We start from the raw sequence: 27,241 nt of genomic DNA on the forward strand, positions 1-27,241 counted from the left end.
TTGGTGAGCCATTCACAGTCTGTATTTAATCCTGAGCTGACGGTGTCAAATTTGCAAATGAACTGAAGCTCAGCAGTTTCTCTTTGACATCTGGTCCTGAAGTTTTTTTGCTGCAGGATGGCCACATTTAAATCTGCTATTGTGTGCTAAGGTTAGGTATGGTGCAATCTTGGTGTGGGCAGCTTGGTTGGGGGGAGGGGATCTGGATGCACAGGAGCTCATTTGGGTGCCAGGTCAATGGGACTCTGCAGGAGAGTCCAGGTGAAGGTGGTTAGGGCTCAGCTGGGGGCCAGTGTCTGGGGTTGGACTCAGTGGGGCATCGGCATGCTGGGGGAGTGGGGTTTGGTGGGGTGGGGGTGCACCTGATGCCAGAGGTGAGGCTCAGGAGCATGGGGGTTTGGGTGAGGGGGGGGGGCTCTGGGTATGTTGGCTCCAGATGCAGGGGGGACTCCACGTATGTGTGCGTGGGGGTGAGATCCAGATGGAGGTTGGGCGGACAGGGGGAGCAGCTCACTGTACAGTGACCCCTTGATCTGGCCTTGATCTGACCCAGCCCCAGCTGCTCCGTCCAGGGAAGGCAGAGAAGGAACTCTGTCTCCGTCCTTCCTCCTTCTTCCCCTCCCCCACATGTCCCTGGGTGGCTAAGGCATCACCAGACCCTCCCTCCTTCCCTTGCCCCCCCACAGTGACCTACCTCTTCCTCTGGGCCACCTGCACTGCAGGGGAGGAGTGAGCGAGCGCTGGTGCCACTTCTTTTTGCTTCCCCACAGAAACCATTTTTCTGGGGGAGAGCAAAAAGTCTGCGGTGGGACATGTTTCTCCATGCATGCAGTGGCGCAGAATTCCCCCCAGCAGTAAAATCTGTGAAGCCCTACAGGGAAAGCAGCCCTCAGGTTTGGAACAACTGCTTTCCTGCCCCGAAGTCTTCAGTAACGTCCATTTCTCAAATGTCAGTACATTAGCTTGGGAGAGAGCCAGGGCCACATGGGACAGAGGAATGAGGTATCTCAGACTGGGGAACAGCTATGGGGGCAAATCCCCATAACCATCAAAGGTCGGTTACAAGAGACAGTCCACAGGGCAGGCTGGCTCCACTCGAGCTCTGCCATGTGCGCCCCAGCCCTGGGGCTCAGCCCACACAGATCCCTTTAGGGGCACAGACTGCCCAGCAGCTGAGGCACCACCACCAGGAGGTACAGACACGTGCATAGCCCAGGAGGCCACCGCAATAAGGCTGTCTGTTAAGGCGATGGATGGTGGCTCTCCCCATCATAGGAACAAACAATAACAGGGCCTCTGGAGAATGTGCACCATGGAAAGGGCCCCTGCTCCAGCCTCTGGCCTTCCTCCCTAATCTCCCCACATCAGAGCCTTGCAAAAGAGGCAGATTGTACATACACAAAACAGGACACAAGGGCAGGGTGACACAGACGCAGACTGCATGAGGCACACAAACCACAGGCCTTTCAACATGTAGCGCAGCATGTTACTGCAGATGGTACTTGATGCTAGCATCTAACGGAACATGCCATCTAGTGACACTGGGTATTAGAGCACCCCCAGGAGCGAACTCTAAATCAGACAGATTCTATAGTAGAAACAGTAAATAGAAGACTAGGCAGATTACAGTATACACACCGGTATCCTACGTAATCTATACTGAGTGCATGAAGTACCACACAGAGCACATCTACAGGTACTTTACACCAGACGCTGTCCACTGAGAAACAGAGATGGGAAGTGGCTAATATACAATCTGTACTTTACCCAGACAGCGTCTGGAAGTCAGACTCACCCTGCTGTATGTCACCTCCAAGGCTAGACACCAGATTCACACTAGCTGAACCCCATTTACTCCACTGCAGTTACTCCGGGTTCAGCTGGGGACGAGTGAGCTCAGCAGTTGGCCCTAGTCTATGTAGACACATGCTGGGCATGGTTTCTCTCATGTCCAGAGTGTGTATGCACAGGATGATCCATGTCACACACACCCCCATGATTGGTTTTTTGTAGGCCCCCCGGTTTTCAAAGCGCACGAGACACAGCTGCAGACAGAGGGGATGGACACACACAGATGTGGGCGGCAGCTCAGTCGCTGCAGTCTAGTTACAGAAATATAGAGGAACATTTGGATATTAAAAAAATAGTGATCTAGGTTTATCTGTTATTGCCTGTTTCTCACCCGGCTGAGTGCTCGCTGCGGCAGGTGGACGACACAGCTAATGGTCAGCCTACCTGGCACACCTGCGTGTGCACGGGGGAAGGGGCAGATGCGCTCTTGCCCGTTGCCTTTCTGGTAAGATCTGCATGATGGTGGGGGATGGGAAAAGGATGCCCCTTCCTGTGAGGCTGTGCTGGTGCTTGGGGAGGGTGGTCTCACTGGGTCAGGTGGCTGAAATAGGCACTGGCTTCCAGAAGTAAGGCTTTGGCATAAACCCGGAGGGTGCAGAAGAGGGTGCCGAAGTCCTGAGTGCTGAAGATGGTGTCGGCCAAGGCGAACATGAGCGTGGAGGGGATGAAGCCTCGGCCATACTCCACCATCCAGGTGCCAGCGCTCCACTGGACAGCCGTGGCCTCTCCGGATTGGTGCACTATGGTGTCCCCTGCAGGCAGACAGACAGACACAGCACTGGCCGTTATTCTGAAAAATACTGGTTCCAACGTGCTGCTCTGGTATGTCTCCAGAGACAGCACACAGGGCTCTTTGTGGGCCTGATGAACCTCCACTCCCAGCCCGGGACAAGGGGGATGCTCAGCACCATGCTGGAGAGCTGCCAGAGGGGGGTGGGGGCGGAGCTAATCCAGAAGCCTGTCCCTGACAGAGCCCAGAACCAGCTGCTTCCAAGGAAGATTGCAAGCGTGTACCCTGGTGTAGAATCATGGAACAGCCTTCCCACAGGGGCGATTTCCTCCTGATACTCAGTGGCTGGCTCCTGCTCTGAACCAGGCGGCTTTTTTTCTAATCCTACCCATGTTTTTTAATCCCACCTGAAGGAGATGTGTTCATTATCCGTCAGTGTGTATGCTTTCCTTGAATCCTGCTCAACTCTTGGCCTCCATGAGATCTAGAGGTGTGGTGTTCTGCAGGCTAATCTGCTGTCCCCTGCAAGTTTCCCTCTATCCTGTGGGGCTAACGAAGCTCTAGCCTTATCCGTTCAAATCCGTACATGAAAAGCCCAAGGCAACCAGCCCTGCAGAGGCAGCCACGCAGGGGAGATCTTCGAGCACGAAAGGGTGGGGCTGGTGCTGACAGTGCCAAATGCACTGTGGGAGCAGAGTTTTGATAGCCCAGAGCCCAGTAACATGTTTAAATCACTGCCAGCGGCCGGCATACCAATTGCTATGCTTATTGCTGAAAGCAGCTAAGAGGAGGCCTTTCTGAAACCCTGGCACAACTAACAGACCAGGAGGGGAAGGTGGAGTGAGTGACCGCAAGGAGTAAACATGATCCTCTGCCCTCCTGATTGGAGTTGCTTTTCTGAAGCATGCCGTTTTGCAAGTTGGAAAGTCTGGCAATAGTTAACTATTGCTATACAGCCAGTTAACTGATGGAAAGTTTTCCTGCTTGACTGATGGAAAATTGTCCACCTGACAGGCTGGAAATCTCCACCCTTATCTTGGTTTCTGCTCAGCAGTTTTGTTAATGAACAAGCTACTTAATACTAAGAAGTTGGATATAAAAAGAGGAAGAAACCTGAGCTTGATGGACACTTCAATGCCTGGACACCTCTCAAGCTTCCCTACAGACATCCGGCTGGCCACTGGACAGTTGCAGTTATCCACTCGAGACTGCCTCAAGACCCTGGGTAAATATGCATCTGGGATTTTTTGAGGTGTTTTACCAACCTGTTGCGGACGTTTGTAAGTGTTTAAGACTAAGTAAAGTATAGCTTTAAGTGTGAACACTCTTGTATTGTTCTGTTTGTGCCAGCCACCTATCGGTTGGACGGCCGTGTCGCCACTGATTTATTTTTTGACACCACCTCGCACAGAGTAAGGTTACCAAGAGTTTTGGGTTGAAAGAACCCCGGGTAACAGCACCTGGGTAATAGATTTCACTTCTGGTTGTCCCCTCCTTCCACTGCCTGAAGGTCCCCGAGATGATGGTGTCGGAGATGTCCGCCCAGTACCGACCTGCGAGAGAGGCACACAGTGTGAAATCTCAACACAGCTATGGGGGAAGGTGGGGCCTTAATATCCAGGTCTCCAAAACCTCATGGAACAAATCCCTTCCACCCACAGCTTGGATCTGGCTGCTTGTTGCGTCCCCAGGGGCTCTGCCAAGGACAGGAGCCCACCCAACCGCATGCTGCCACCTTCCTCTCCATGATCGTTTGCCACAGGCAGTCAAAGGGAGCAGGGGCTCTGAGGCCACCTTGAGATGCTGGCTAAAGGGAAAGGATCTCGAGTTGCTTCTGCCTCCTCCATTCTCGGGGATCCAGCTGCGTTCCCCCTCATTTTGGCTCTCGGAGGCTGGAGGGTTCTGCTGATCAGCACACCCCGAGCATGGACCATCAGAGGGACAGGCAGTCAGACATCCTTGGCCAGTGGTCTCTGGAGCCTGGGCTTTTCTCATTAGTCTTGGCTTCACTGCTCAGCAGCTAACGTGCTGGAGTCAACTCCCCATGGGGAGGAGAGAAATCAGACACAAGACAGGCTCCCTCTATGTGCCTCAGCATGGTGTCTTTCTGCAAGTGTGTTTACACAGCATTCCTGGGCTGGGGGATCCTGAATGCCCAGCCACCCCACTGGAGATATAACCAAGAGGGATCACGAGGCAGAGACACTCCCCTTACCAGACAGGCCATGCTGGGGAGCTACGGACATAAGAAGAATGATCAGAAGCGCTAAATTTTTTCAGCTCAGCCCGACCACAGCTGGCAGGGGGCAGTGGAGAGAAGAGAAGGCACCACAGACACGTACAAGGACCTGATGGGGAAGAGCCCCATGGAGGGAGCAGATTATCAGGGGGGTATGACAAAGGTCTAAGAGGAATGGGACGAAGCCGTTTGCTTCAGTCACTTATTAGATTAGAAAAAGCTCAAGGGGACACACTGCAGGGAACAATCCTGCCTTGGCTCTGGAGCGTGGGGATCTGTCTGGGATTCTTCTGTCCAGGCAGGCCGGAGGCCAAGGGTGCTGAGCTGTGTTTGCGTGACACAGTCGAGGAAACACCACGGTTGTTTGTTTTAGTGTAAAAGGTGTTAAAAGGCAGAGAAAAACAGCCACAGACAAGCCCCCCTTCCCCCGCATCACTGCACTGAGGCTGAGATCCCCAATGGCCCCCTAGATGTACTGCCCTCTAAGGACCGTGCAGCGTGTTTGGACCAAGTGCATATTTCGGGCAGTTCTTTTAACCCCTTCCAAACAGGTGGCTTTCATGCCTAGTGTGGGGCGGGTTGCTTCTACATCTGGGACAGTTCCCCAGACTGACTGTAAAGCTATGAGCTCAGGACCTGAATGAAGGGAGCAATGGAGTCCCTGACCCATGACTCAGTTCCTGGGGGCTGGAAGCTTGTGTGATCTGCACACATTGTGAAAGCGGCTCAGTCTGTGCCCTGGAGAGCAAAAGACTACAAAGTCTGCATCTCCCTCCCACCCCGCTGCTTGCAAGGTGGGATGAGATTTTTCAGCCCTCTTCAGGCTGAGCCCTGGGGGAAAGGTTCTGCCTCCATCCTCAGCGAGCACAACCCCAGAGACTGCAGATCTAGGGTCATGCCTGCAGCACTCGAGGCTGGGGTGCAAGAACCCGAGTTGGAGATCAAAGTGAGCTCCAAACACTGGCTACCCAATAGCCGCCCCTCAACCCGAGCCTCTCTGCTTGAATGTAGCTGAGCCCTGCTTACCCGAGTGCCCCCCGGTGTCGATGGCCGTCCCAAAGAGCAGCACATACTCAGTGAGCGAGGCATGGAGCAGGCACATGGAGCCCATCCACCCGCCCGCGTTGACAAACACCCACTGCAGGTCCTCGTCCGGCAGGATGTGGCCTGGGTGCTTCTTCCGCAGCTCCACAATGATCTTGGAGAAGGCCTGCTCATGATCCAACCCTGCAGCACCAAGAAACCCGGGCAAAGTCAGCACCCCCAGGATGCCCATGGCCCCGCCACTTCCCTGGCTCCCACCAATACGAGACACCAAATTTAGAATAAAGAAAAGAAGGACTTGTGGCACCTTAGAGACTAACAAATTTATTTGAGCATAAGCTATCGTGAGCTACAGCTCATTTTATCAGATGCATTCAGTGGAAAATACAGGGGGGAAATTTATATACACAGAGAACATAAATGGGGACCCTGGCTTCACTCGGGGAATAAGACATTGGGGATGGGATCGAACATCCGCTCCGCCCGCCCCCCGAGTCTATTCTCTGCCCCTTCCCCTGGGCAGGCAGCCCCAGACCCGGTCCCACCAGCTGATAGGCTGGGTCCCAATGTCACACCCACCAGGCAAGTGGGCACCTGGCACGAATCGGTGCAGCTGCGCCCCAGGGGCTGCTGGGGAGCCAGAGGCCTGCCCCAGGCTTGGCCAACAACTCACACTTGGCTCTCCCCGCCAGAGCCCCCCACCCCATAGGTCCCCCCACACATTACCCCCTATTCCCCCATCCCATGGGTCCTCCTTACATCCCCCCTGTGTTACCCCACCGCCCCATGGGTCTCATCCCCTCAGAACCACACATCGCCCCGGGGCCCCACCCAATGGGCCCCCCTCGCATTACCCCCCATCCTCCTGTCCCATGGATCCCACCCCCTCAGAGCCACACATTGCCCCAGGTCCCCACCCAATGGGCCCCCCTCGCGTTACCCCCCAGCCCCCTGTCCCATGGGTCCCACCCCCTCAGAGCCACACATCGTCCCGGGGCCCCACCCAATGGGCCCCCCTCGCGTTACCCCCCAGCCCCCGCACCATGGGTCCCACCCCCTCAGAACCACACATCGCCCCGGGGCCCCACCCAATGGGCCCCCCTCGCGTTACCCCCCAGCCCCTGTCCCATGGGTCCCACCCCCTCAGAACCACACATCGCCCCGGGGCCCCACCCAATGGGCCCCCCTCGCGTTACCCCCCAGCCCCTGTCCCATGGGTCCCACCCCCTCAGAACCACACATCGCCCCGGGGCCCCACCCAATGGGCCCCCCTCGCGTTACCCCCCAGCCCCCGCACCATGGGTGTCTCCCCCCCAGCCCCTGCCCCATGGGTCCCCCGGGACTCCATCCCCAGGCCCATAGGCTCTCCTCACACCCCCGAGTCCCTGCCCCGCGCACGGACCCACCCGCGTGGTGCCGGCCGAGCGCCGCGATCTCCTCGGGCCGGAACTCGAAGGGCCGGGAGGCGACCCAGCTCCGCAGCCCCTGGGCCAGCAGCGCCAGGCCCAGCAGCGCCAGCCCGGCCCGCAGCGCCCGCGACCCCAGCGCCCGCATCCCGCGCGCCCCTCGCCGCAAACCGCCGCGGCGCGCACCGAGCCTCGCCGGGGGTGAGAGCGCCCGCTGCGCGCCAGCCAATGGCACCGCTGGGGGCCTAGGGCACCGGCCAATCACAGCTCGCAGGGCGAGGCCATGGGGCGGGGCCGAGCGGGCACTGGCTCGGAGTGACAGGCCGGGGGCGGGGCCGAGAGGGCACTCGCTAGGAGTGACAGGCCGGGGGCGGGGCGGAGCGGGCACTCGCTAGGAGTGACAGGCCGGGGGCGGGGCGGAGCGGGCACTGGCTCGGAGTGACAGGCCGGGGGCGGGGCCGAGAGGGCACTCGCTAGGAGTGACAGAGCAGGGGGCGGGGCGGAGCGGGCACTCGCTCGGAGTGACAGGCAGGGGGCGGGGCGGAGCGGGCACTGGCTGGGAGTGACAGGCCGGGGGCGGGGCGGAGCGGGCACTCGCTCGGAGTGACAGGCTGGGGGCGGGGCGGAGCAGGCACTGGCTGGGAGTGACAGGCCGGGGGCGGGGCCGAGCGGGCACTGGCTGGGAGTGACAGGCAGGGGGCGGGGCGGAGCAGGCACTGGCTGGGAGTGACAGGCCGGGGGCGGGGCCGAGCGGGCACTCGCTCGGAGTGACAGGCCGGGGGCGGAGCGGAGCGGGCACTCGCTCGGAGTGACAGGCAGGGGGCGGGGCGGAGCAGGCACTGGCTGGGAGTGACAGGCCGGGGGCGGGGCCGAGCGGGCACTGGCTCGGAGTGACAGGCAGGGGGCGGGGCGGAGCGGGCACTGGCTGGGAGTGACAGGCCGGGGGCGGGGCCGAGCGGGCACTCGCTCGGAGTGACAGAGCAGGGGGCGGGGCCGAGCGGGCACTGGCCTGGAGTGACGGGTGCGGGGGGGCGGGGCGGTGACGGGCTCCAGAGAAGGGGCGGGGCTCGCGCGCCTCAGGTGCGGGGGGAGGGTCTCGCCCGTGCCCGGGGGGCTCAGAGCGGCCGCTCCCGGCCCAGCGCGCGGGGGGAGCGAACGTGGCGGCGCGTGCGCAGTGATGTACAGCACGTGGTCCCCGCGCTACAGCCGCCCCTGTAACGGTGGGGAGTCACGTGACGCGGAAGCCGCGGTCGGTGCGGGGCGGATGGAGGCGCGCTCGGAGCCCGAGAGTTCGGGGCCCGGCGGGACGCGGCCGGCGGTCGGGTCCTTCCAGCCCCGCGGTAGGAGGGGGTCCGCCCCGTCCCCCCCCGAGTCCCTCCCCTGGTGCCCGGTCCCCCACCTCCACCCCCCCCCCCGTGACCCCCCTCCCCCTGGTGCCCGGTCCCCCACCTCCGCCCCCCCCCCGTGGCCCCCCTCCCCCTGGTGCCCGGTCCCCCACCTCCGCCCCCCCCCCGTGGCCCCCCTCCCCCTGGTGTCCGGCCCCCCACCTCCGCCCCCGCCGTGGCCCCCCTCCCCCTGGTGCCCGGCCCCCCACCTCCGCCCCCCCCGTGGCCCCCCTCCCCCTGGTGCCCGGCCCCCCTTAGCGCCTGGCCCCCAAGCCTCCCTAGTGCTTGGCACGCCCCATTCCCCCATCATTCCCCCCAAGTACCTGCCCCCTCCATTCCCCATCGCTCCCCCAGTGATGAGATCCCCATCCCATCTCCCCAGCGTTTCCCCCTAGCTCCTGGGACCCCCAGCCCATCTCCCCCATCATCGCCCCGCAGTGCCCAGGCTCCCCTCTTCCCGGTCTGTTTTTCCAACATTGCTCCCCGACGCTTTTCTCACTGAACAGCAATGGGGAAGGATTTTATTCCCCCCCTTAAAACATGAGGTCCTTTGTGTGGAGCAGAGGGGGCTGTGGGAGTAACAGGAGTGAGGCTCTGCTCCTCTGTCAGGTGTTACCCTAGACACCCTCCCCATCTGCCCGTGCGGGCTGGGTCGGTGTCTGGGCCGCAGGGATGTTCAGCACAGACATATACGGATCAGTTACTTTTGCTGCAGGTGTTCCTGGGTGGAGGCGATGGCCCCTTAGCAGAGCATTTCCCAGCCCAGCAGGTTCCGCCGCATTCATGCCTCTGATCCCTTCCTCCCCCCAGAGCACCAGCACGTCCGCTATAACCCCCTGCGGGATGACTGGGTGCTGGTGTCCGCCCACCGGATGAGGCGTCCCTGGCAGGGGCAGGTGGAGATACCCCCACGAGAGGACGTCCCTCGCTGTGACCTGTCCAACCCGCTGTGCCCTGGAGCAGCGCGAGCCAACGGGGAGGTACTGGGCCGGGGGGTGGGGGAGTGGAGCTTGGCCCTTGGGGACCTCCCAGGAAGTGAACACCAATGAATGGAGCTGTGCCTGTGTGCGGGAGAAGGGTATCGCTAGCCAGGTTAATAGCTGGGGGCAGAGGGTGGGAGTGACTCGTCCTGGGTCATGCAGAGAATCTGGCAGAGCTGAGAATAGAACCCAGGAGTCCTGGCTCCCAGCCCCTGCACTGCTGTAGCCCGCTAGACCCCACTCTACTCCCAGGGCTGGGAATAGAACCCAGGAGTTCTGGCTCTCAGCCCCGACCTACTAGACTCCACACCTGGCATCTTCTCAGTGGGAGAGCCGTGAGCGTCCATGGGCATTAGCGTCACTGTTGGCATGTCTGACCCCCAGAAGAGAGCTCGTTAGGCTGCTGGCGGATCCCCGTCAAGCATGTTGGAATCTCGGTGTGCTCCTTGATGTGTGTAAATTCCCACCTGTGGAGATTGCCATGTCCCCCAGGCCCGGGCCAGGTGGCTCAGGGGGATGGATCTGGGACATGGATCTTTTCCTTCCGAAGGGAAGCCCCGTTGCTCAGCTGTAGCCCTGTTTATCCATCCCCTCTAGCTCTCTGCATTTCCCAGTGGTTTGTGGCTGGTCATCTCTTCTCCTCCTCCCCACGCCACAATCTCCTGAGAGCCAGGAATTCCTGCAGAGAGCGCTGCCCTCAGGCCCCTGCTGGGAGCCCCTTGTCAAGGCCAGCAGGGCTTGCGTAGTGCAGGCCCATAGATGGCCCGGAGTGTGTGTGTGTGCGGGGGGAGCAGTGGTCCTAGCCCACCATGCCCCTCTGAAAGGCTCTGCATGGGAGGGTGTAGCGGGCACTTCTTTCTCTAGCGTGCCCCTTGCTGGCCTGGGAGCCTCCGTGCTGTTCTCTTGAGTCCTCTGGGCCGTACTGAGTGGCGCAGGAAAGCCCAAGCACCAGGCCCAGTGCTGAGCTCAGCTCCTTTGCTCCTGGATTCATGGATGGGGGGGAAACAGGTCCCATGTGCAGAGGGAAGGGTGCAGGACCCCCCCCCCCCCCCGACTTCCATGGGATCCCTCTCCCTGCCCCCAAATGTGTACGGGGAGCAAAGGAGGGGGCCCCTGAGGCAGCGGGAACAATCCCCTCTGGAGGGGTGTGCCTCACTGCAGTGCATTCTGGGCACCCTTTTCTTCCTCCTCCCCCACACATGGCTCTGATGGACAGTGGCCATGGCAGGAAGGGGCTCCATGCCTGTGAGCTGTGGGTATGCCCGTGTTGTGGGTTAGGATACTCGCAGCTCTGGTGTGGTGTGGACTTGGGGGCTCCTGGCTGCCTTCTCTCATGAGCCCTGGGGCCCTGCCCTCATAACCCGCCTCTCATTCTCTTGGTAAAGGTGAATCCGCAGTACACGAGCACGTTTGTCTTCGACAATGACTTCCCAGCACTGCAGCCGGATGCTCCGGAACCCGGTAAGGGCCCCTGAGGTGCTCACCTGCCCCGAGAGCCCAGCCCCTGCGGCTAGCTCCAGAATCCGCAGAGGGTGGTACTGGTGCTCACCTGCCCCGGGATCCCGGCCCCTGCGACCAGCCCCGGAACCCGGGCACGCCCCCTGCAGGGCTCACCTGCCCCGGGATCCCGGCCCCTGTGGCCAGCCCTGGAACCCCGGCATGCTCCCCTGCAGGGCTCACCTGCCCCGGGATCCCGGCCCCTGCGGCCAACCCTGGAACGCGGGCACGCCCCCTGGGGTGCTTGTTGCTGGTGTGGTTGTGTGTGTTGTCTTAGTCGGGGCCCGGGGGTGGAGCTGTGGTTGGGACCGAGGGGCAGTGGTGGAGCTGTGTGTGCAGGGGGAGTTCCAAGCTGGCGTAGCAGGAGAGGCTGCGGGTCGGGATTGAGGGGCGTCGGCGGAGCCGGGGAGGCAATGCTTGCGCTGCGCTAGGTTAGGGCTGGTGCTGCTCATCCCTGACCTGGGCTGTTCCCAACCACCGTCCATCTCTGGCTCATTCCTCTCTCTCCTTCCCCAGACGCCTGCAGCCACCCCTTGTTCCGAGCAGCATCCGCCCAAGGAGTTTGGTAAATGAAGCCTAAAGGCCTCGGCTGGGGCCATTAATCCCTTAGGGGCCTAACGCCAAATGTGGCGCTCGAGCAGAATGAGGGAGCAGTGTTATCCCTAGGCTGCTCTGGGGCCCTGCAGCTCGGTAGGCTTTCTAGCTGGCCCCAGCCCCAGCCCCAGCCCCAGCCCCCACCCTGCCTGGTTCCCTGCTTCGGATTGGAAGGGACGGCGCTCCGTACGCGGCCTCGGGACATGTGCGGAGCGGGGTGTTCTGTATGGATGCTTTTCTTGCTTTTGGCTTTGGTTCCCCTCCCGGGCACGTCTCCTGTCCACTGTCCCCTCCAGCTGGGTTCTGGCAGGAGAATCACATGGTGGTGCCGTCCCAGCAGGGGTTAACACTGTGGAGCATTTGAAAGCTATTTCCTTCACCCCGAAACCCCTTGCTGGCTCCCGGGTTCCAGCCCTGGCTCTGCCACCAACCTGCTGATGACCCTGGGCAAGTCACCTGCCCTCTCTGGGCCCTGTTAAATAGGGGCAGTGCTCTGCCCTACCCGCTGCTCCCAGGGTGTGGGGAGGGGGGGACATGGGCTTGCGAGGCTGAGCGCATTCACGCTTGCTGAGGATGCAGGCCCCATAGAAACACTGGCAAATAGCCCAGCATCTCCATCGCTTTGGGTCAGACCCGCTGTTCTGGGTGTGTAGGAACCTGGGGGAGCTGTGAGAGGAGACGGAGACCTGTGATGGGGCCATCCCGGGTGGCGGTGGTGGGGCAGCTCTGTCTCTGTGGCCTGCTCAGTCTGGGGCCTCTCTGCTGAGCTGCCCGGGATGGGGCTGGGGGCTGAGTGCCAGCTGCAGGGACCGCTTGTTGTGGGACTGGATTGCTGGGGGAGGCTGGGAAAGCGGGGCGGGGGGTGGTGGTGGTGGTGACTGGGCTGTAGCGAGGGAGACACCTTCCTCTCCTCTCCTCCCCCCCCGCTCGTGCACTCACAGCCGTCTCTCCCTCCCATCTCGCAGCAAGGTCTTGTGCTTCCATCCTTGGTCTGACCTGACACTGCCGCTCATGTCGCTGGCCGAGATCCGGGCAGTGATTGACAAGTGGGCGGAGCTCATGGCGGAGCTGGGCGCTTCCTATCCCTGGGTGCAGGTCAGTGACTCCCCCCTCCTCTCCAGTGCGGTGGTGGGGAAAGGTCCTGCAGGGGTGCAGCATGGGCAGCGGCAGGCCAACGCCCCGTAGACGCATTGCACCCTCTAGCGGTGGGTGAGGGGAGTGCAGGCTCCGGGCACATGCATATAGGTGTGGGTGGATCAGACAGCTGGCAGCTCCTCACACCAAGCCGCAAGCTGTGACGTGCCCGGATATGTGTGTCTCTGAGTGGCATTCGGTGCTCTCCACCTGCTGCAGGGGGTTAGTTTCTGAACGACTTTCCTCCAACGTGGCGCAAGGCTCTGCGTAGCTAGGGGGTGCTGTCGCCGTTGCGTGGGCTCTAGCAGTGAGGAGCCAGGATTCCTCACCTGTGTGACGGCTCTGTGCCGTACCTGTGAAATCGGGAGAATAACCCCCACCTTCCCAGGGCATGGTTGTGAGGCCAAATCCATTAACGCTGGTGCAGCATCGCGTGCTGCTGAGAGCCACTAGAAGTGCAAAATGGTAATGGGCGTGTTATGAGCCTCTCCTGCCCCTGCTCTGCCCGTTGCCGTTCCCCACCTGCCCCCCATGGTCTGCGCTGGGCAGAGTGTCTGCGACGTCACCAGTTTTGTATCCCAGCCAGAGTGGTGCTGCCGTCGAGTTGTTGTGCCTAACGGTCTGGAGAGCCAGACCAAGCTTCCTCCCAGTTCTCTGGGTCCTCACTGATTCACTGGTGACCGGGTCCCTGAGCCCCCTCGCTCCCAGCCTGAGACTTTCCCCGTGCTGCTAGACCACTGCCTTTGGCTCAGGGCTCCCCTCTCCATTGGTCATGTGCGCTCCCAGGGTCTAAGGAGAGAGAACCTTCCTCTGCCCGTGTGGAAGAGTCTGATCTAGAGCAAAGGGATTCTGCAGTGCACCCATTGAGCTTGGTTGGCCTCCTTCCCCATCCACTTGGGGTCTCGGAGTCTCGCTACATCTGTGCATTGAACCGCTCCCCCCAGAGGCCAGTCGCTGTCACTATCACCCCCCAAGTGGTTGATAGGGAAACTGAGGCACAGAGCAGGTGAGTGACTTGCAAAGGCCTTTCAGGGGCAGAGGAGGGAATAGGACCATGGAGTCCAGATTCTCAGGGCAGTGCTCCAACTGCTAGGCTGTGCTTCCTTGCCAGCAGCTGCCGACAGCTGACATTAGAATAGTCCCGAGAGCTTCTTTTCCCTTCTCTCTGCAGATATTTGAGAACAAAGGGGCCATGATGGGCTGCTCCAACCCTCACCCTCATTGCCAGGTAAGGGAGCCAGCTGCTCGCACCCCGGGGACTGTGCCATGGGTGGGTGGGTTGTGTTATGGGGAGGGGAAGGGGTGTCCCAGCACCATCCGGCTCCTCCCTTGATCTTCTCTGAAAAGTGACTCTTGTGAGCCCTGCTGGCAGAGCCCCCAGCTTTGCAATGTTCAAATTGCTCCTGTGGCGTCTCCTTCAACAAATGAGTGTTTAAACCTCTCCCTCGCGACATCTGAGCTGTCCAGACAGCAACGCAGGGCTAGCCATGGAGTCTGAATCCTAACCCATGTCTGCCTCCTTGTCCCCCGATGCTTTCCATTTCGTCATGTCTGGTCTGTTCTCACTTGGCAGTCAAGTCCATCATCTAGGGCCCTGATGCTGCAGTTGGGCTGGTGGAGGGTTGACCTCACCCTGGTATCTGATTGCAGCTCCTCTGCCCAGGAACCTGCCTCCTGCCTGGGGTGTGGGCTGAGCGTTGTGTCGGGGGTGCTGTTTTGCACAGCCACTTTCCTGACTAGGTTTTGCTTCAGCCTCTCCCTCCCCCTGAGAGCCAGAGGTGACAGCACTGAGCTGAACACTGGGGTGTGGGCTGAGCACTGAGCACCGGGGTGGGCGGGGAAACTGACTAGCTGCCAAGTGAAACTGACTAGTGCCATCTCCCTGTCCAAACCCAGGGCAGGGCGAAAAGAAAAGGGCCAGCATCACCAGCGCGAAGTGAACCAGACTCGGGATTCCCTCAGCCTCCTTGGTCCCAGGCGCTGACAGCTCAGCCGAGGGACTGCCCTAATCTCACACGTACAATCCTCTCAGTGTTCCTTCTGATATGGGAGCTGCTTAGTGCACCCTATTGGGTCAGGGTTAAGATTGGGTCGCCCATAAATGCACCTTCCCATTTGTTCCTCCTAAACTGTCTGGCTGCCCGGGTAACTTTTTGTGGGTTGATCCCTACCCAGTATAGATCTTGACTTAGCTAACTTGACTTCAAAGGGGCATGCCTCTTCGTGCCAGCTGAAGATCTGGTCTTGTATGTGGGCCACGGGTTATGTTACCCTCCCACAAAACACTCCGATTCTCCCTGTTCTGTTTTGTTTGGCGGCAGGGGGGACAGCTGTAGCGGTAACTAGAAAGGAGTTAATAGAACTTCATAGCCACTGCGAGGGACCCTACAATGATGAAACCCTGGAAGTGCGCACGGTTGCTGGTTGAAAGCACACCTTGTGCAAAGCAAACGGAGGGGAGACCAGATACCTTGTAAAAATCTAAAACCTCTTCGCTGTCCATCTTCAAAAAATACTTTTCTCATTGAGAGCAACTCCCTTCTCTCCCCTCCCTCCCCCCCAGTCTTTTCTAATCTGGGAAACGTTACGGGTGCATTTACACTTCACGATGAGGTTCACTGTATGTTTTCCGCTGTTTAGCCTCAGCCTTTGTGGATCACAATTTCACCATCAGGTGGCAGCATAAACCTGCAACTGGCGGCTTCTCCTGGCCGTTCCAGGTTCTGCTTTTTCTGAGCAACCTCCCCAATCCATCCCTCCCCCAACCTTGTGCCTGTGCTGGGAGGTGGGGAGGCTGCCGCCGAATAGAGCGGTTTGAGGGGGGGATTGTACCATCCGCTTGGGAGCATTTTAAGTGGGGAGCATGTGAAGCAATCCTTCCTGGTGCTCCCAGAGAGCTGCTGAGGCCTCCGCCCTTGGGATACAGCTGGGAGCGAAATGCCCTTTAGCTTCCAAAGCTATCTCTCCGGCTCTGGCTAGCATCAGCCCTTAGTGTAGCCCTGCCAGCTATTGCAGGGGCAGGGTGGGCTTTCCTGCCCCCCGCCACCTCCCCGGGGGGGGCCCACTGCTAGCCCACAGGTGCCACCTTCTGCCTCGGCCCTCCCTGTGGAGCTGCTTCCCAGCTGGGAACTCAGCCCCGCACTAGCTGTGTGGGGAGAGACTTCTGGAGCTCCATCCTGGTGACTCTCCGGGGGTGGGGGATGTGCCGTCTGCATCTGCCTAGGGAGCCAGTGGAGTGTCCCCATGAGGAATGGTGATGCCAGCTCCCTAGAGTGGGGAGAGTGCCCAGGGAAACCCCTTAGCCGCTGTAGGGTCTGCTGTAATCTGTTCCCCGGTGCCTGCAGTCCTCCAGGGGTAGGACGCCTCAGGGGCCTGTTGCTGGTCAGGTATCCACTGCAGCCCTGCCTGCCAAACGGCATCTAAAGATCCCACCTCAGGCTCCACTGTGCGCATAGAAATCCCCCAGTTACAGCCCCCAAGCAGGGTTCACACCGGGCTGCTGAGATGCTCCCTGCAGCTCTGGCTGGCTGCAGTTCAGCACAGGTGGGTGTCGGGCATCCCCTGAATGCTACAGCAATGGGCACCCAGTATAGAAAGGGGCACGGAATGGGGGGAGCTTTTCTATCTCCTGTGCAGGAACCACCCAGTCCCGAGGGGCTGGGCCCGGCTGAGTAGCCGGCTCCCGGATCTCCCATCCTCAGACGGGTTGTGCCCAGTGACTCGGGTGAAATGCTGAGAGGGGCACTCTGTGGGGAGGGCCTCGGGGCTGGGGCTGCGGAGTTTGTTCAGGGCTTGGCTTCTTCTTACCTGGTGATGAGCTGGAGGGAGACCAGGGAAAAGCCATTGATCAATGGGGCTGATTTGAGGGGGTTGGGAGGAGAATTTGCTAGGCTTGGCCGCGTGACATCTCGGGGAGCATCTGTCACACAGACATCCAGGAGTGGCAGGGCGTGGGGCCTGTCATGGGAAGGTGCCAGCGAGACACCTGCAGAGCTCAATCTTATCGAAGGGAAGGATACGGGCTGGCTGGCTTGTGGTCTGCGAGTGCCTACGCAGGAGATGATTTATTGTAGCAGAGCCTCCTTTATCCGAGTCAAAGGCAGAACAAGATCCAGGGGCTGGAAGCTGACCTCTAGGAGTGAGGGTGATGAGCCATGGGACCAGTGCCTCTACAGACGGGGGTACTTCCAATGGAGAGTTGGGGTCTCTCAGATTTCCGCTCCAGCTCAGTCACGTGCTCTTGGGCTGGACGTGGGGATCTCTGGGTGGGGCTCTCCGGCCTGGGTTATGCGGGAGGTCTGAACAGATGATCACAGCGGTTGCTGTGGCCCCAACATCTGACTCTAGTTTCTGAGGATTCCTAGGGGACAGCACAGAGGGACCGGCTGAGATTTAGAGAGAGGAAGTTGAGGCTGATCTCAGGAAAAACATTCCCTGCAGTGAGCGGGGTCAGGTTGGGGAATGGTCCCTGTCCTGCCCGCCGGGTGGGAGCGCCATCACTCGAGACATCTAAACTAGATGGATTGAAGGCCTGGGGGAGGGGCTGTTCTGAGATTGTTCAGCTTTTCCCCCACCCCCAGCTCTGTGCCATGGGGATGCTGTCGGTCCCACCCGATGGCTGTGGCAGGGGTTGGTGGGTCTCAACCTTGCAGAACCCACCATCAGGTCACGCGCTGACTAGCCCCCTTGGTGGCTGTGAGGCCAGGGAAGGGATGGGCCCTGGAGATGAGGCAGGTGGGGGAGGAGCTGGGCTCGATTCCTTGCTGAGACGTGCCGTCCCTGCCTGTCGGCCCATGCGGGGCTGGGGGGTGATCATAGAATCAGGAAGGGGACTCTGCTGTACACGGGGAGCGGGTAGGGAAATAGCAGGGCACCAGGTGCTCAGCCCTGTTCTTGCCAGTAGGTGGCGCTCTGGTACCACAGCTGGGGGCCTCTGCTGTCCCCACTGGCACCCGGTGCGTGGAGCACAGCTGCACCATGCAGACCCACCCCATCGCTTCACACTGTCCCAACGGGGTATCTCAGCTGGTCCCCTTCAGCGACTGCTTCTCTCCTCCCCCCCCCCCCCCCCCAGGTCTGGGCCAGTAACTTCCTCCCCAATGAAGCCCGGCTGGAGGACCGGACACAGCGGCAGCACCTCCAGGAGCGCAGCGTGCCCATGCTGTTGGAGTACGCCCGGCTGGAGGCCCAGAGGAAGGTAGCCGCCTGTGGGTGGGGGCGTTGGCTCTGTCTGGGGGTGGTCATGGCTCCCCCGGGAGGCAACAGGGAGGGGACCAGCTCCAGATCCTGCTGGGGCCAGGTCTGGACTCCTTTTAAGCAAGGCCTCTTCTCCTAAGATTAGCTTCTTTCTGTAATGGGGCTCAGAGAGCTCGGTGTTTGTGTGAGACCCTCTTGCAAAAGGGTGTGCAGGGAGCTCAAAGCACCTGCCACTGCTGCCATGCGAGGGAGATCTGCCCTAGCTTGCATGGCAGAGACCTGCGGCCTGGGAGCGCCCCTGGGTCCTGCCCCGAACTTCACTGTGTCTGGGCAGGGCTGGCAGTACTAGCCCCCCCCCCCCCCCAGTGCGGAGGGCTTTGCAGCCCTTCAGTATGGCGCTCTGTCCCCTGCAGGAGCGGCTGGTGGTGGAGAATGCGGACTGGCTGGTGGTGGTCCCCTATTGGGCCGTGTGGCCTTTCCAGACCCTGCTCCTGCCCCGCCGTCACATCTGCCGCCTCCAGGAGCTCAGCGACAGCGAAAGGGATAGTAAGTGGCTGCCCGCTCCTGGCCCCGGGCGGAAATGTCCTCCCTCTGCCCCAACTGCATGCTCTGCTCTGGAGCCAGCTGCTGCATGCGTCCACCCCTGCTCCATGGACCATGGGGAGGAGCCTGGAGCGGAGGTAGAATGTCCTCTGGCCCCTCCCCCCAGCTGCTCTCACCCATGCCTGCCATGCTCCAGCTTGGGGCGAGAGGCAGGGCTTGGACCTTAAACCTTCCCCACTGATTAGCCCACTGGCTCATCCTTCACCAAAAATCTTTGTTCAGTGGCTGAGAAGCAGCTTGAGGCATCTGTTCCTTGTGGCTAACAGCAGAACAAGGAATCGGAGAATGGCACGGTGCCTAACACCAGGAGCTGGGACTCTGGGTTCTTTTCCTGGCTCTGACACCAGGCAAGGAAATCTAGCTTTTCCTGCCTCAGTTTCCCCATCTGTAGAATAGGGGTAATGATGCTGCCCTGCCTGGCAGGCAGCTGTTAGGTGTCATGGTTTGTAAATTGCTTTGAGCCCCACAAATGCGGGGGTCAGATGTGGGGGTGGGAAGAAGTTGTTACACTCAAGCTCTACCCACTTTTGATGCCTGAATGAGAGCGTGTTTATAGCCTATTATGAAAATCTGCACAGTGCGACCCTCTCCTTTCTTGTGTGCTCTGATCAGCAATGAGAGAGTTAATCATATGAACATGTAATGTCATCATTCCGCTTCAGAGGGAACACCCGATTGAGATGAGTGGGGACAGCTTGCACATCTCAGAGCCGTTGTTTCCGGCTGTCCGCAGACTCGGGCAGATGTGCCGCAGTGGGCTGTGTTTTGCATTCGTAAAGAGACCAGAGCGTTACTGCGCTCTCCAGAGTCTCAAAGGCAGCCGCTAGGGGAGTCCGCTTCAGTCCCGTCCCATCCTCGCTTGGAGGCAGCCGGAGCTTTAAAGGTTCCTGGGAAATGCTGGATTTGCAATGCAGGCAGCGTGCCTGTCTCTCGTACCAGCTCCAATCACTGCTTCCCATTGTCCCACCCACCCCCTGCTTTGACTGCTGATGGATTGCAGGGTCTCCAGCCCCCATTCTCATTTCCTTCTCTTGCACTGTATAAAATCAGAAGTGGGGGTTCTGGAGCATGGCGAAGCAGCTCCGGCTGTGTGCCCAGCACGAGGGATTGGAGGGCAGCTCTTTGTTGTTCAGTTCCCCAGGTGCTCTGTGCTGAGCTGGGCTCAGGATGTGGGGGTGCTGGGAGGCTGAGTCCCGCATGCTTGTCCCTGCATGGTGCCGTGCCATGCCACTAATGCGAAGCTTCCAGAGCCAGGCTTGGGCTGGTGCTTGGTGTGTCCCGCAACTCCCTGACAGTAAGGAATAGAACTTGGGCGTCCTGCCTGCCTGCCCTATGTTCGGCCCACTAGGCTGGGAGGTGGGGGCAGCCGACGCTGTGCTGAGGGCAGGTGGCTCGGTATGCGAGGCACAAGCTCTCCTAACAGTTCCTAGGGCTCTGGGAAGTTTGCAGATGTCACACAGACTGGGGGTGAAGTGAATAATGAAGAGGGCAGGTCCCTGATACAGAGCCATCTGAATTGCTTGGTAAACTGGGCACAAGCAAACAATGTGCTTACGTTTTAATAGGGCTAAATGGAAATGAATCCATCTAGGACTAGAGAATGCAGGCCGCGCTTGCAGGATATGGGACTCTCTACTGGGAAGCGGTGAGGCTAAAGAAGGTTGGGGGCTGATGGTGGATAATCAGTTGCATGTGAGCTCCCAGTGCGACACCGTGGCCGAACAAGCTAGCGCGATCCCGGGATGCATAAATCGGAATCTCAAGTAGGAGTACAGAAGTAATTTTACATCTGTACCTGGCACTGGTGCAACCGCTGCTGGAATCCTGTGCCCAGGTCTGGTGCCCACAATCCAAGAAGGATGTTGATAAATTGCAGAGGGTTCAGAGAAAAGCCACAAGAACGATTAAAGGACTGGAAAACCTGCCTGAGAGTGAGAGACTCTCAGAGCTCAGTCTTTTTAGCTGAACAAGGAGAGGGTTAAGGGGTGACTTGATTATAGCCTATAGGTAACTACACTGGGAGCAAATATTTAACAATGGACTCATCAGTCTAGCAGAGGAAGGTCTAACGTAATGTAATGGCTGGAAGTTGAAGTGAGACAAATTCAGACTGGAAATAAAGGCGTAAATTTTTAACAATGAGGGCAATTAACCATTAGAACAATTTAGCCAGGGTCATGGTAGGTTCTCCATCACTGACAATTTTAAAATCAAAACTGGGTATTTTTCCAAAATATCTGCTTCAGGGTTTATTATGGGGCAGTTCCAGGTTTGTGTTCCACAGGAGGGCAGACTAAATGATCGCAATCTGGCCTTGGATTCTGGGAAAGAACTGGGATGGGGCAGGGGCACTGCCTGGCCCCCAGTGAACACGGGTTTAATCTCAGGGCAGCTTCCCCTGTCCCAGAGGCACTAGGGAAGGCGTGGCTGTGCAGAGGAGGGTGGTGGTTTGGGCTCCACCCCAGAGGCGCTGGAGCAGTTTGAACCACGGGTTAGGTTGGTGGGTGGGAAGGGAGGATGAGCAGCGTTCCCTTCTCAAGCAGTGCCAGGGTGAGATGTTCTCTGTATCCAACCAATCGGTGACACGATCCCTCTTCTCTCTTGCAAGCTCTGCCCAGCAGTGAAGTAGTTAAGGGCATTGGTGGTTGCATTGTCGTTAGGTTCCAGAGTCAACACTCACTGTGTCCCATAAGGGCAAGGCCCTAGTTCGTGTTTCTATAGCGGCTCCCTTAGGAGCTGCGACCCAAACTGGCCCAGCCCGGGGGTGGGCGCCCAGCCCGAGGGGTCGGACTGCTGTGAGCTCTGGCTTGGAACGTGAGTTCTGGAGAGCTTCCCCCTTGCTGACTGGGTTGCTGCCAGGGCACCGAGCTGCCTCGCAGGTGGGGCGTGAGATTCTGCCTGTGCCCAGATACGACCCAGGGAAGAGTTTTTGTGCTTTTCCTCTGAAAGCTTTGCCCCCCCGTCCACGCCAGGGACCCTCCTGTTATCTGTGCCCCCACACGGGCCAAGGGCTTGCGGGCGGGTTGGATTAGGGCTGGTGACAGATCACTCGCTGTCCTTGTGTTGCAGGTCTGGCTTCAATCATGAAAAGGCTTCTCGCCAAGTACGACAACCTCTTTGAGGTTTCCTTCCCCTACTCCATGGGCTGGCATGGTACGTGGCTGGGGGGTGGGGGGGGCCGGGGAGGTGAGTGCTGGGCAAGTCAGGGCACCGGGTGGCTCAGGGGATTGGCATGTGGGGTTGACGGTTCAAATCCAGCCCCTGCCGGTCACGGTGGCTGCTCGGGGGACCATGTGAGCAGAGTCTCCGTCCTGTGACCGGTATCTGGAATCGTTGCTGGGCTTGTGTCTGGCAGGCGCCCCCACGGGGCCTCACTTGGGAGAAGACTGTGGGCACTGGCAGCTTCACGCCCACTACTACCCGCCCCTCCTCCGCTCGGCCACTGTCCGCAAGTTCATGGTGGGCTACGAGATGCTAGCGCAGGCTCAGCGGGACCTGACGCCGGAGCAGGTGAGCGGCATGAGCCCTGGATCGGGGGCAGGGTGTTCTCAGGAGCGGGCTCTGTTGGGAGTGGCCTAGGCTGGCCACCCAGGGGCGGGTGTGGGGTGCAGGCTGGGAGTTTAACCCCCCCCCCCCCCAGAAGGGTGGGCTGTGGCGTAGGGGTTTGGTGCCCCCAATAGGCCGTGCTTCTGAACTGCAGGAATCAGCCCCCGATTTCTTTGCCCGTCCAGTTGGAGCAGCCACGTGGGGTCTTGGTGCCAGTTCCAGTGCCCTCGGCTCTCTGCTGAAGTCTCGCCCGGGCTCTCCCTTTCCCCGCAGGCCGCTGAGCGCCTGAGGACTCTGCCCGAGGAGCATTACAGGGGGAGGCCACGGGAGGCAGCGTGACGAGCCGCGTCGCACGAGGAGGGGAGCTGGCGCATTGCAGAGGGGGCCGCCGGCCGCACACTGGAACTTGGTTACTTTGTTTTTCTGACCAGCGGGAATTGGGCTGGGGGGGATCTTCTCTGCAGCTGGAGGGGCTGGTGGGCAGAGCACGGTGGAGTCTGTTCGACAGGCCACTTTACGGGCAATGATAGTCACCACTCGAGGTGAGGCTGAGACCTGCAAACTTGTGTCACTTGTGAGCCAGTTGGAAAGTCCTGCAGGTCTCAGAAGGCATCCGAGTCTGCCCCTTGTAGAGGAGCAACCAGTACAGGTCCCAATGGCTTCCCGTCCCATCCCCTGTGTGCTCGCTGGAGGTGGCATTTGGGAGCCCAGGGCCCTGGCTCCTAGGTGGGTGACTGGCTGTGTGAGCTCCCCACAGCCTCAGAGCTGGGTCTCTGGGGGCTGTCACCCCATGGGAGCTCCCAGGCTGCAGCGGGTGGAGAGCTGCTGTCAGCCTACTGTGTCAGCAGTGGGGCGCGCTGTGGCATATACTGAAAGGGTGCTCCGGAGGGGTCAGGGAGTGATGTCACCCAGTAACCCCTGTGGGCTCCTGGCTCCTATGGGCATCAGCAAGGGGCCTGGTTCTGGCTTGTGGGAGGCAGGGGGGTGGCGGGAAGTGGTCCAGAGTCCCTGGGCCTGCCGCTGAGGGACAAATTCTCTGTAGCTTTTTTAAGCTCTTGATGGCCACAGTTCCAGCCCCACACATGCCAACCCCAGGGCCAGCCCCTACCCCACTGGTGGGCTCAGAGAGCCTGAGGTATGATGGGGTTTAGCTCCTCACTCCCACCCTTTGCCCCTGCCACCCACCTGCCGTTGTGCGCCATGGCCAGCGGCTGCTTGCTCGCCTGCTGCCTCTCACCTGCTCTCCACAGAGCTGCCTGTGGGCGCTTGGCTTTTCACTCGCTTCAATAAACCCTAAAACCAAAGCAATGCTGCCTCATGCTGGTTTGGAGCTCAGGGGCCAGATCTCAGCCGCTGTAACTCCCTGGAGCTCTCCGGGGGTGTATGCCAGCCGAGGTTCTGGCCCGGAGCGTCTGGGGCTGCGGGGTGGGGGCTGTACGTGTCTCTCTGCTGGGGGGCAGGCAGCCAGCAGGCGCAGCGCCCTCCAGAGCCGTCTCCCCCTCGGGTGTGCGAGGTGTGAAGAGCACTCTAGTTCGATTGCTCTCGCGCTCTGTCTCCGGCACCGCTGCCCTGCCGGTGCCAGGACCCAGCCCCTCGTGGGAGGTGCAGGCAGGGAATCCTGCAGGGCCTGTCTGGCTGAGCTGTTGTACCCCAGCATTCACATGGCCAAGGCTCAGCCCGGCCGGGGATTTCGGCTGCCCCTGCTGCTCAGATCATGCCCCCTATTACTGCTGCCTACGCGTCTCCCTCCCCACCCTTCCAGCCAGCCGATCCCTATTTTTCAAGTGGGTAAACTGAGGCACAGAGTGGCTATAGTGACTGACCCGTGTCTCAGGGTAAGTGAGGTGTAAACCCTCTTCTCCTTCCCTGAGGCCTGCGTGACAGACTAGTCTCTGTCTCTGCTCTGCACCATCACCGGGCTTGGGGCCGAGGGGCCAGCTGCAGCCTTTGAAGAAGTGGGGGCGGGGTGGAGTGATGCCATCCCCAGTACCATGGCGGCTGTGGGTGAGGACGCATCGCGTACCAGCCCCTCTTGGTCCCGTAGGCTATAGAGTCCCAGGAGCCGCCTCCTCCCTGACCTATCCCGTTCTCTGTCCTTCTGATTCTGGCAGCATTTGTGTACTGCGCTGTGACAGTGGCCCCCCCTCCGCCCCCAGGGGCACTAGAGCACATTGCATTGACCTTCTGCACCCCCCCCCAGTGGTGCCAGGGGGCACTGCACTGAACTCTCCCCGCCCCAGCAGTGCTGGGGCACTACATTGACCCCCCTCCCCCCCCCCCAGCAACACTAGGGCGTGCTGCGCTGACCTTCTCCCCCCACCCCCCGGGGCTCTAGGGGCCACTGCACTGACCGCCCCTGCTAGGGGACACTGCACTGATGATTGCCCCCCAGCAGCACTAGGGGTTGCTGTGCTGACAATCCCCGGCACTAGGGGGCGGTGCGCTGATGATCTCCCCCCCAAGCAATGCTAAGGGCCGTGCACTGATGACAGCCCTGGCCTGATATGGGGCACAGTACTGACGATGCCCCAGCGCTGCGCCCCAGAAGGGACGTCTTCCAGAGGAGAGGGACACTTGTTAGCTCCCCCATCTTGCCCACCCTCCGCCCCCACTAAGCCCGCTCGGCTGACCTCCAACATTTTTCTTCAGTCCCTGTTCCTTCAGTCTCTCTCGCTCTGCATCTAAATTGTCACATTTATTTTTCAAGGCCCCCCCCCCCCCCCCTTAATGTGTGTGCTGCCAAGGCCACTGGGATTCCCTGCTAGGCTCAGCCCTGCTGCATGGCAGGAACAGATCCCTCGCGAGGAAACACTCCAGGGAAGAACGACGGTCTGTGTTCAGTCCCAGGAGCCCCGTTCCCTGCAGTGTGTGTCCAGCGCTGCGACTGCCTCATCACGTGACCTTGGAAAAGTGCAGCGTTGTGGGTGGCCTAATTTGCTTAGCATGGCGAAGAATGCAAAGACGTTTGAGTGCACGAGGGGGATGTGGAGAATCGTACGGAAATGAAGCTCTGTCGTTCTAGAAATCAATGCGGTGGCCTCCCCTGGGAAGCCATGCCGGTCTGGGCACTCCAGCTCATAGGGTCACAGGCAGGGGATGAGAATGATTACAGGCCTGGGGAGGCTTCAGGATGTGGGGAGCCTGGACAGATTGGGATCAGGTACTTTAGAGAGGGGATAAGTCAGAGGGGAGGTGACAGACACAAAGTAAGGCCTGGGAGAGAGAAGGGAGGCCTGGCTCGGCTATTCACCGACCCCAGAGCACACGAAGCAGGGGATGGTCAATAAACTGAAAAGCAGCACAATGCAGGGTTAACTTGTGGGACTCACTGCCACTAGATATCACTGCGGCCGAGGGCTTAGCAGGCATTTACATGGCTGGAGCAAGGACCCTGAGGATTTAAAAACAAACACAAATCCCAATAGCTTTTGCAACGGATCTGAATGTTCCTATCTCAGGGCATGACCTAGCCTCTAACTAATAGGGTTGGAGGAGAATCCCCCTGGGGCCGGTTTATCCCATAAGGGGCTGGGGAGGGGGGTGTCTTGCATGTTTCTCAGAAGCACCTGGTGCAGAGTCGGGATCCCAGGCTAGAGGGTTCTGACACTTTGAACGCCAGCTGTGAGATGGCAATAACGCGGTGAGCCCAGCTTATTCGCACCCGCCCAGGGCTGTGACAGCCGCAGGTGGAAGGTGCTGCTATGCGGGCAGACGATTCTTGCTGTAGCTCTGGCTTTTCCTCATGAGTGCTGTAATTATCACAAGAGAAACTTCCTGCAACTCTAGAATGAGACCTGTGTTATTGTAAAGTATGTAATTGGTCTCCCGGGGGCTGGACGGAGGCTCCGAGCGGGTAAATGTTCTCCCTGTCAGGAATAATTTGCTACCTACCAGTAAATGATTTGTGGGAGGTGTTTTCTCCCCAGGTCCATGTGTCACGACTGCAACGTGCGTGGAGAGGGCCTGGCAACAGATCGGCCTTGGTGCATGGAGTGTGGTTAAACTCTCCAAAATGCAAAGAACCTGCCCGACGGCTTAATGCATGGGTGTTGGATGAGATTTCGGAGTTGTCGAAATTGCAACGTTCCCAGCTCAAAAGTGAAACCCCCTGCCCTGTGGCCCTGAATTCTGGGGAATCTTCTGAGCCTCTTCAAAGCTGGTGACCAACTGCAGTGCTCCTCAAAGCGGGGGCTTCATGGAGCCAGACAGTCTGAGCAAGGCCTGGGCCATGCAGCTCTGCCAATGCCTCTCAATTCTGCCCTGCAGCCCCCTTGTTATCCCAGCCCTGGGCTCCCCCACCCAGCTCTGCCAGGACTTCCAGTACCATCTGTCACCATGGTTAACCCTCTGTAACCTCTGATGAGCAGCTTACAGACATGCTGTGGCACTGAATGAATGTCACAGTTCCATCAAACTCAAGGAATCCCTAATATACTGTGGGCTTGTACACAGTCAAACCCACGAGTGTCTCCTGGGGGATCTTGCTCCCCAGATGCTAATTTCCCATCAATAGCTGGGGAGCTGGACAACGGCCCCTGGCTGCGATGCTGGCGTTTCTTGTGCAGAGATGAGGAAGGGGCGACATCTTAATGTGGCAGCGTTGAGCCGTGTGTCTGGGGGAACATCTGCTGCTGGTGTGAGCCACGTGGCTTCAGCGCTGGCTTCGCTAATAACCGGGTAGAGCCGGCTGCTTTGGTAGCTCAGCATTGCTCTCGGCCTGAACGAATCCCAGGCCCCAGGGTCCCCTCTGTGACCAATCTGAGATAGCTCCAGTGCCTGCTCTTTGTTGCAGGAGGCTGTTGGCATTTAGCATGTTCAGGGGGCTTTGCACATCTCAGGGATCAGGGCGGCTCAGCTGCTGGCCCCTGGCATTACAGCCACAGCAGCAGAGCCTGTTAGAGTTAAGGTTCTGTAATGGTTTCCATTCTCAGCCCCTTTCCAGTCATGCTTCCAGTTATGCGTAGCTAGAGCTGGTTGGCATTTGTCGAAGGGGAAGTTTGTTACTAGAAAAATGGGCTTTTTTTAAAAAAAAAATT

At 59.5% G+C, this 27,241-nt stretch overlaps 2 protein-coding genes across 5 annotated transcripts; one reads left to right on the forward strand and one right to left on the reverse strand.

Annotated features, from left to right (window-relative positions):
- Positions 1 to 7,418, reverse strand: SIGMAR1 (sigma non-opioid intracellular receptor 1). The gene is made up of 4 exons (XM_074952257.1): positions 7,271 to 7,418; positions 5,847 to 6,047; positions 4,042 to 4,134; positions 1 to 2,603 (listed from the first exon to the last, which is right to left on the reverse strand). The coding sequence occupies exons 1-4, from the start codon at positions 7,416 to 7,418 to the stop codon at positions 2,377 to 2,379; spliced, it is 669 nt and encodes a 222-aa protein (XP_074808358.1). The 3' UTR covers positions 1 to 2,376.
- On the forward strand, positions 3,709 to 27,241 carry GALT (galactose-1-phosphate uridylyltransferase). 4 transcript variants are annotated; one of them, XR_012639459.1, is made up of 12 exons: positions 8,433 to 8,610; positions 9,466 to 9,635; positions 11,021 to 11,096; positions 11,649 to 11,697; positions 12,692 to 12,821; positions 14,032 to 14,088; positions 17,935 to 18,057; positions 18,470 to 18,602; positions 21,729 to 21,812; positions 22,015 to 22,169; positions 22,479 to 22,614; positions 26,132 to 26,261. XR_012639459.1 is itself a non-coding variant. In XM_074952254.1 (11 exons), exons 1-11 carry the CDS (start codon positions 3,716 to 3,718, stop codon positions 26,366 to 26,368), a joined length of 1,305 nt encoding a protein of 434 aa, XP_074808355.1. In that variant the 5' UTR covers positions 3,709 to 3,715; the 3' UTR covers positions 26,369 to 27,235. The 4 variants fall into 4 exon arrangements, 3 of the variants coding, with proteins under 3 accessions (XP_074808355.1, XP_074808354.1, XP_074808356.1); XM_074952254.1 differs by lacking the exons at positions 8,433 to 8,610; positions 22,479 to 22,614 and adding an exon at positions 3,709 to 3,806 and having other exon boundaries at positions 26,132 to 27,235; XM_074952253.1 differs by lacking the exon at positions 22,479 to 22,614 and having other exon boundaries at positions 8,413 to 8,610; positions 26,132 to 27,241.

This window comes from Natator depressus, chromosome 5 (assembly GCF_965152275.1).
Source record: "Natator depressus isolate rNatDep1 chromosome 5, rNatDep2.hap1, whole genome shotgun sequence".
Classification (NCBI taxonomy): domain Eukaryota; kingdom Metazoa; phylum Chordata; order Testudines; family Cheloniidae; genus Natator; species Natator depressus.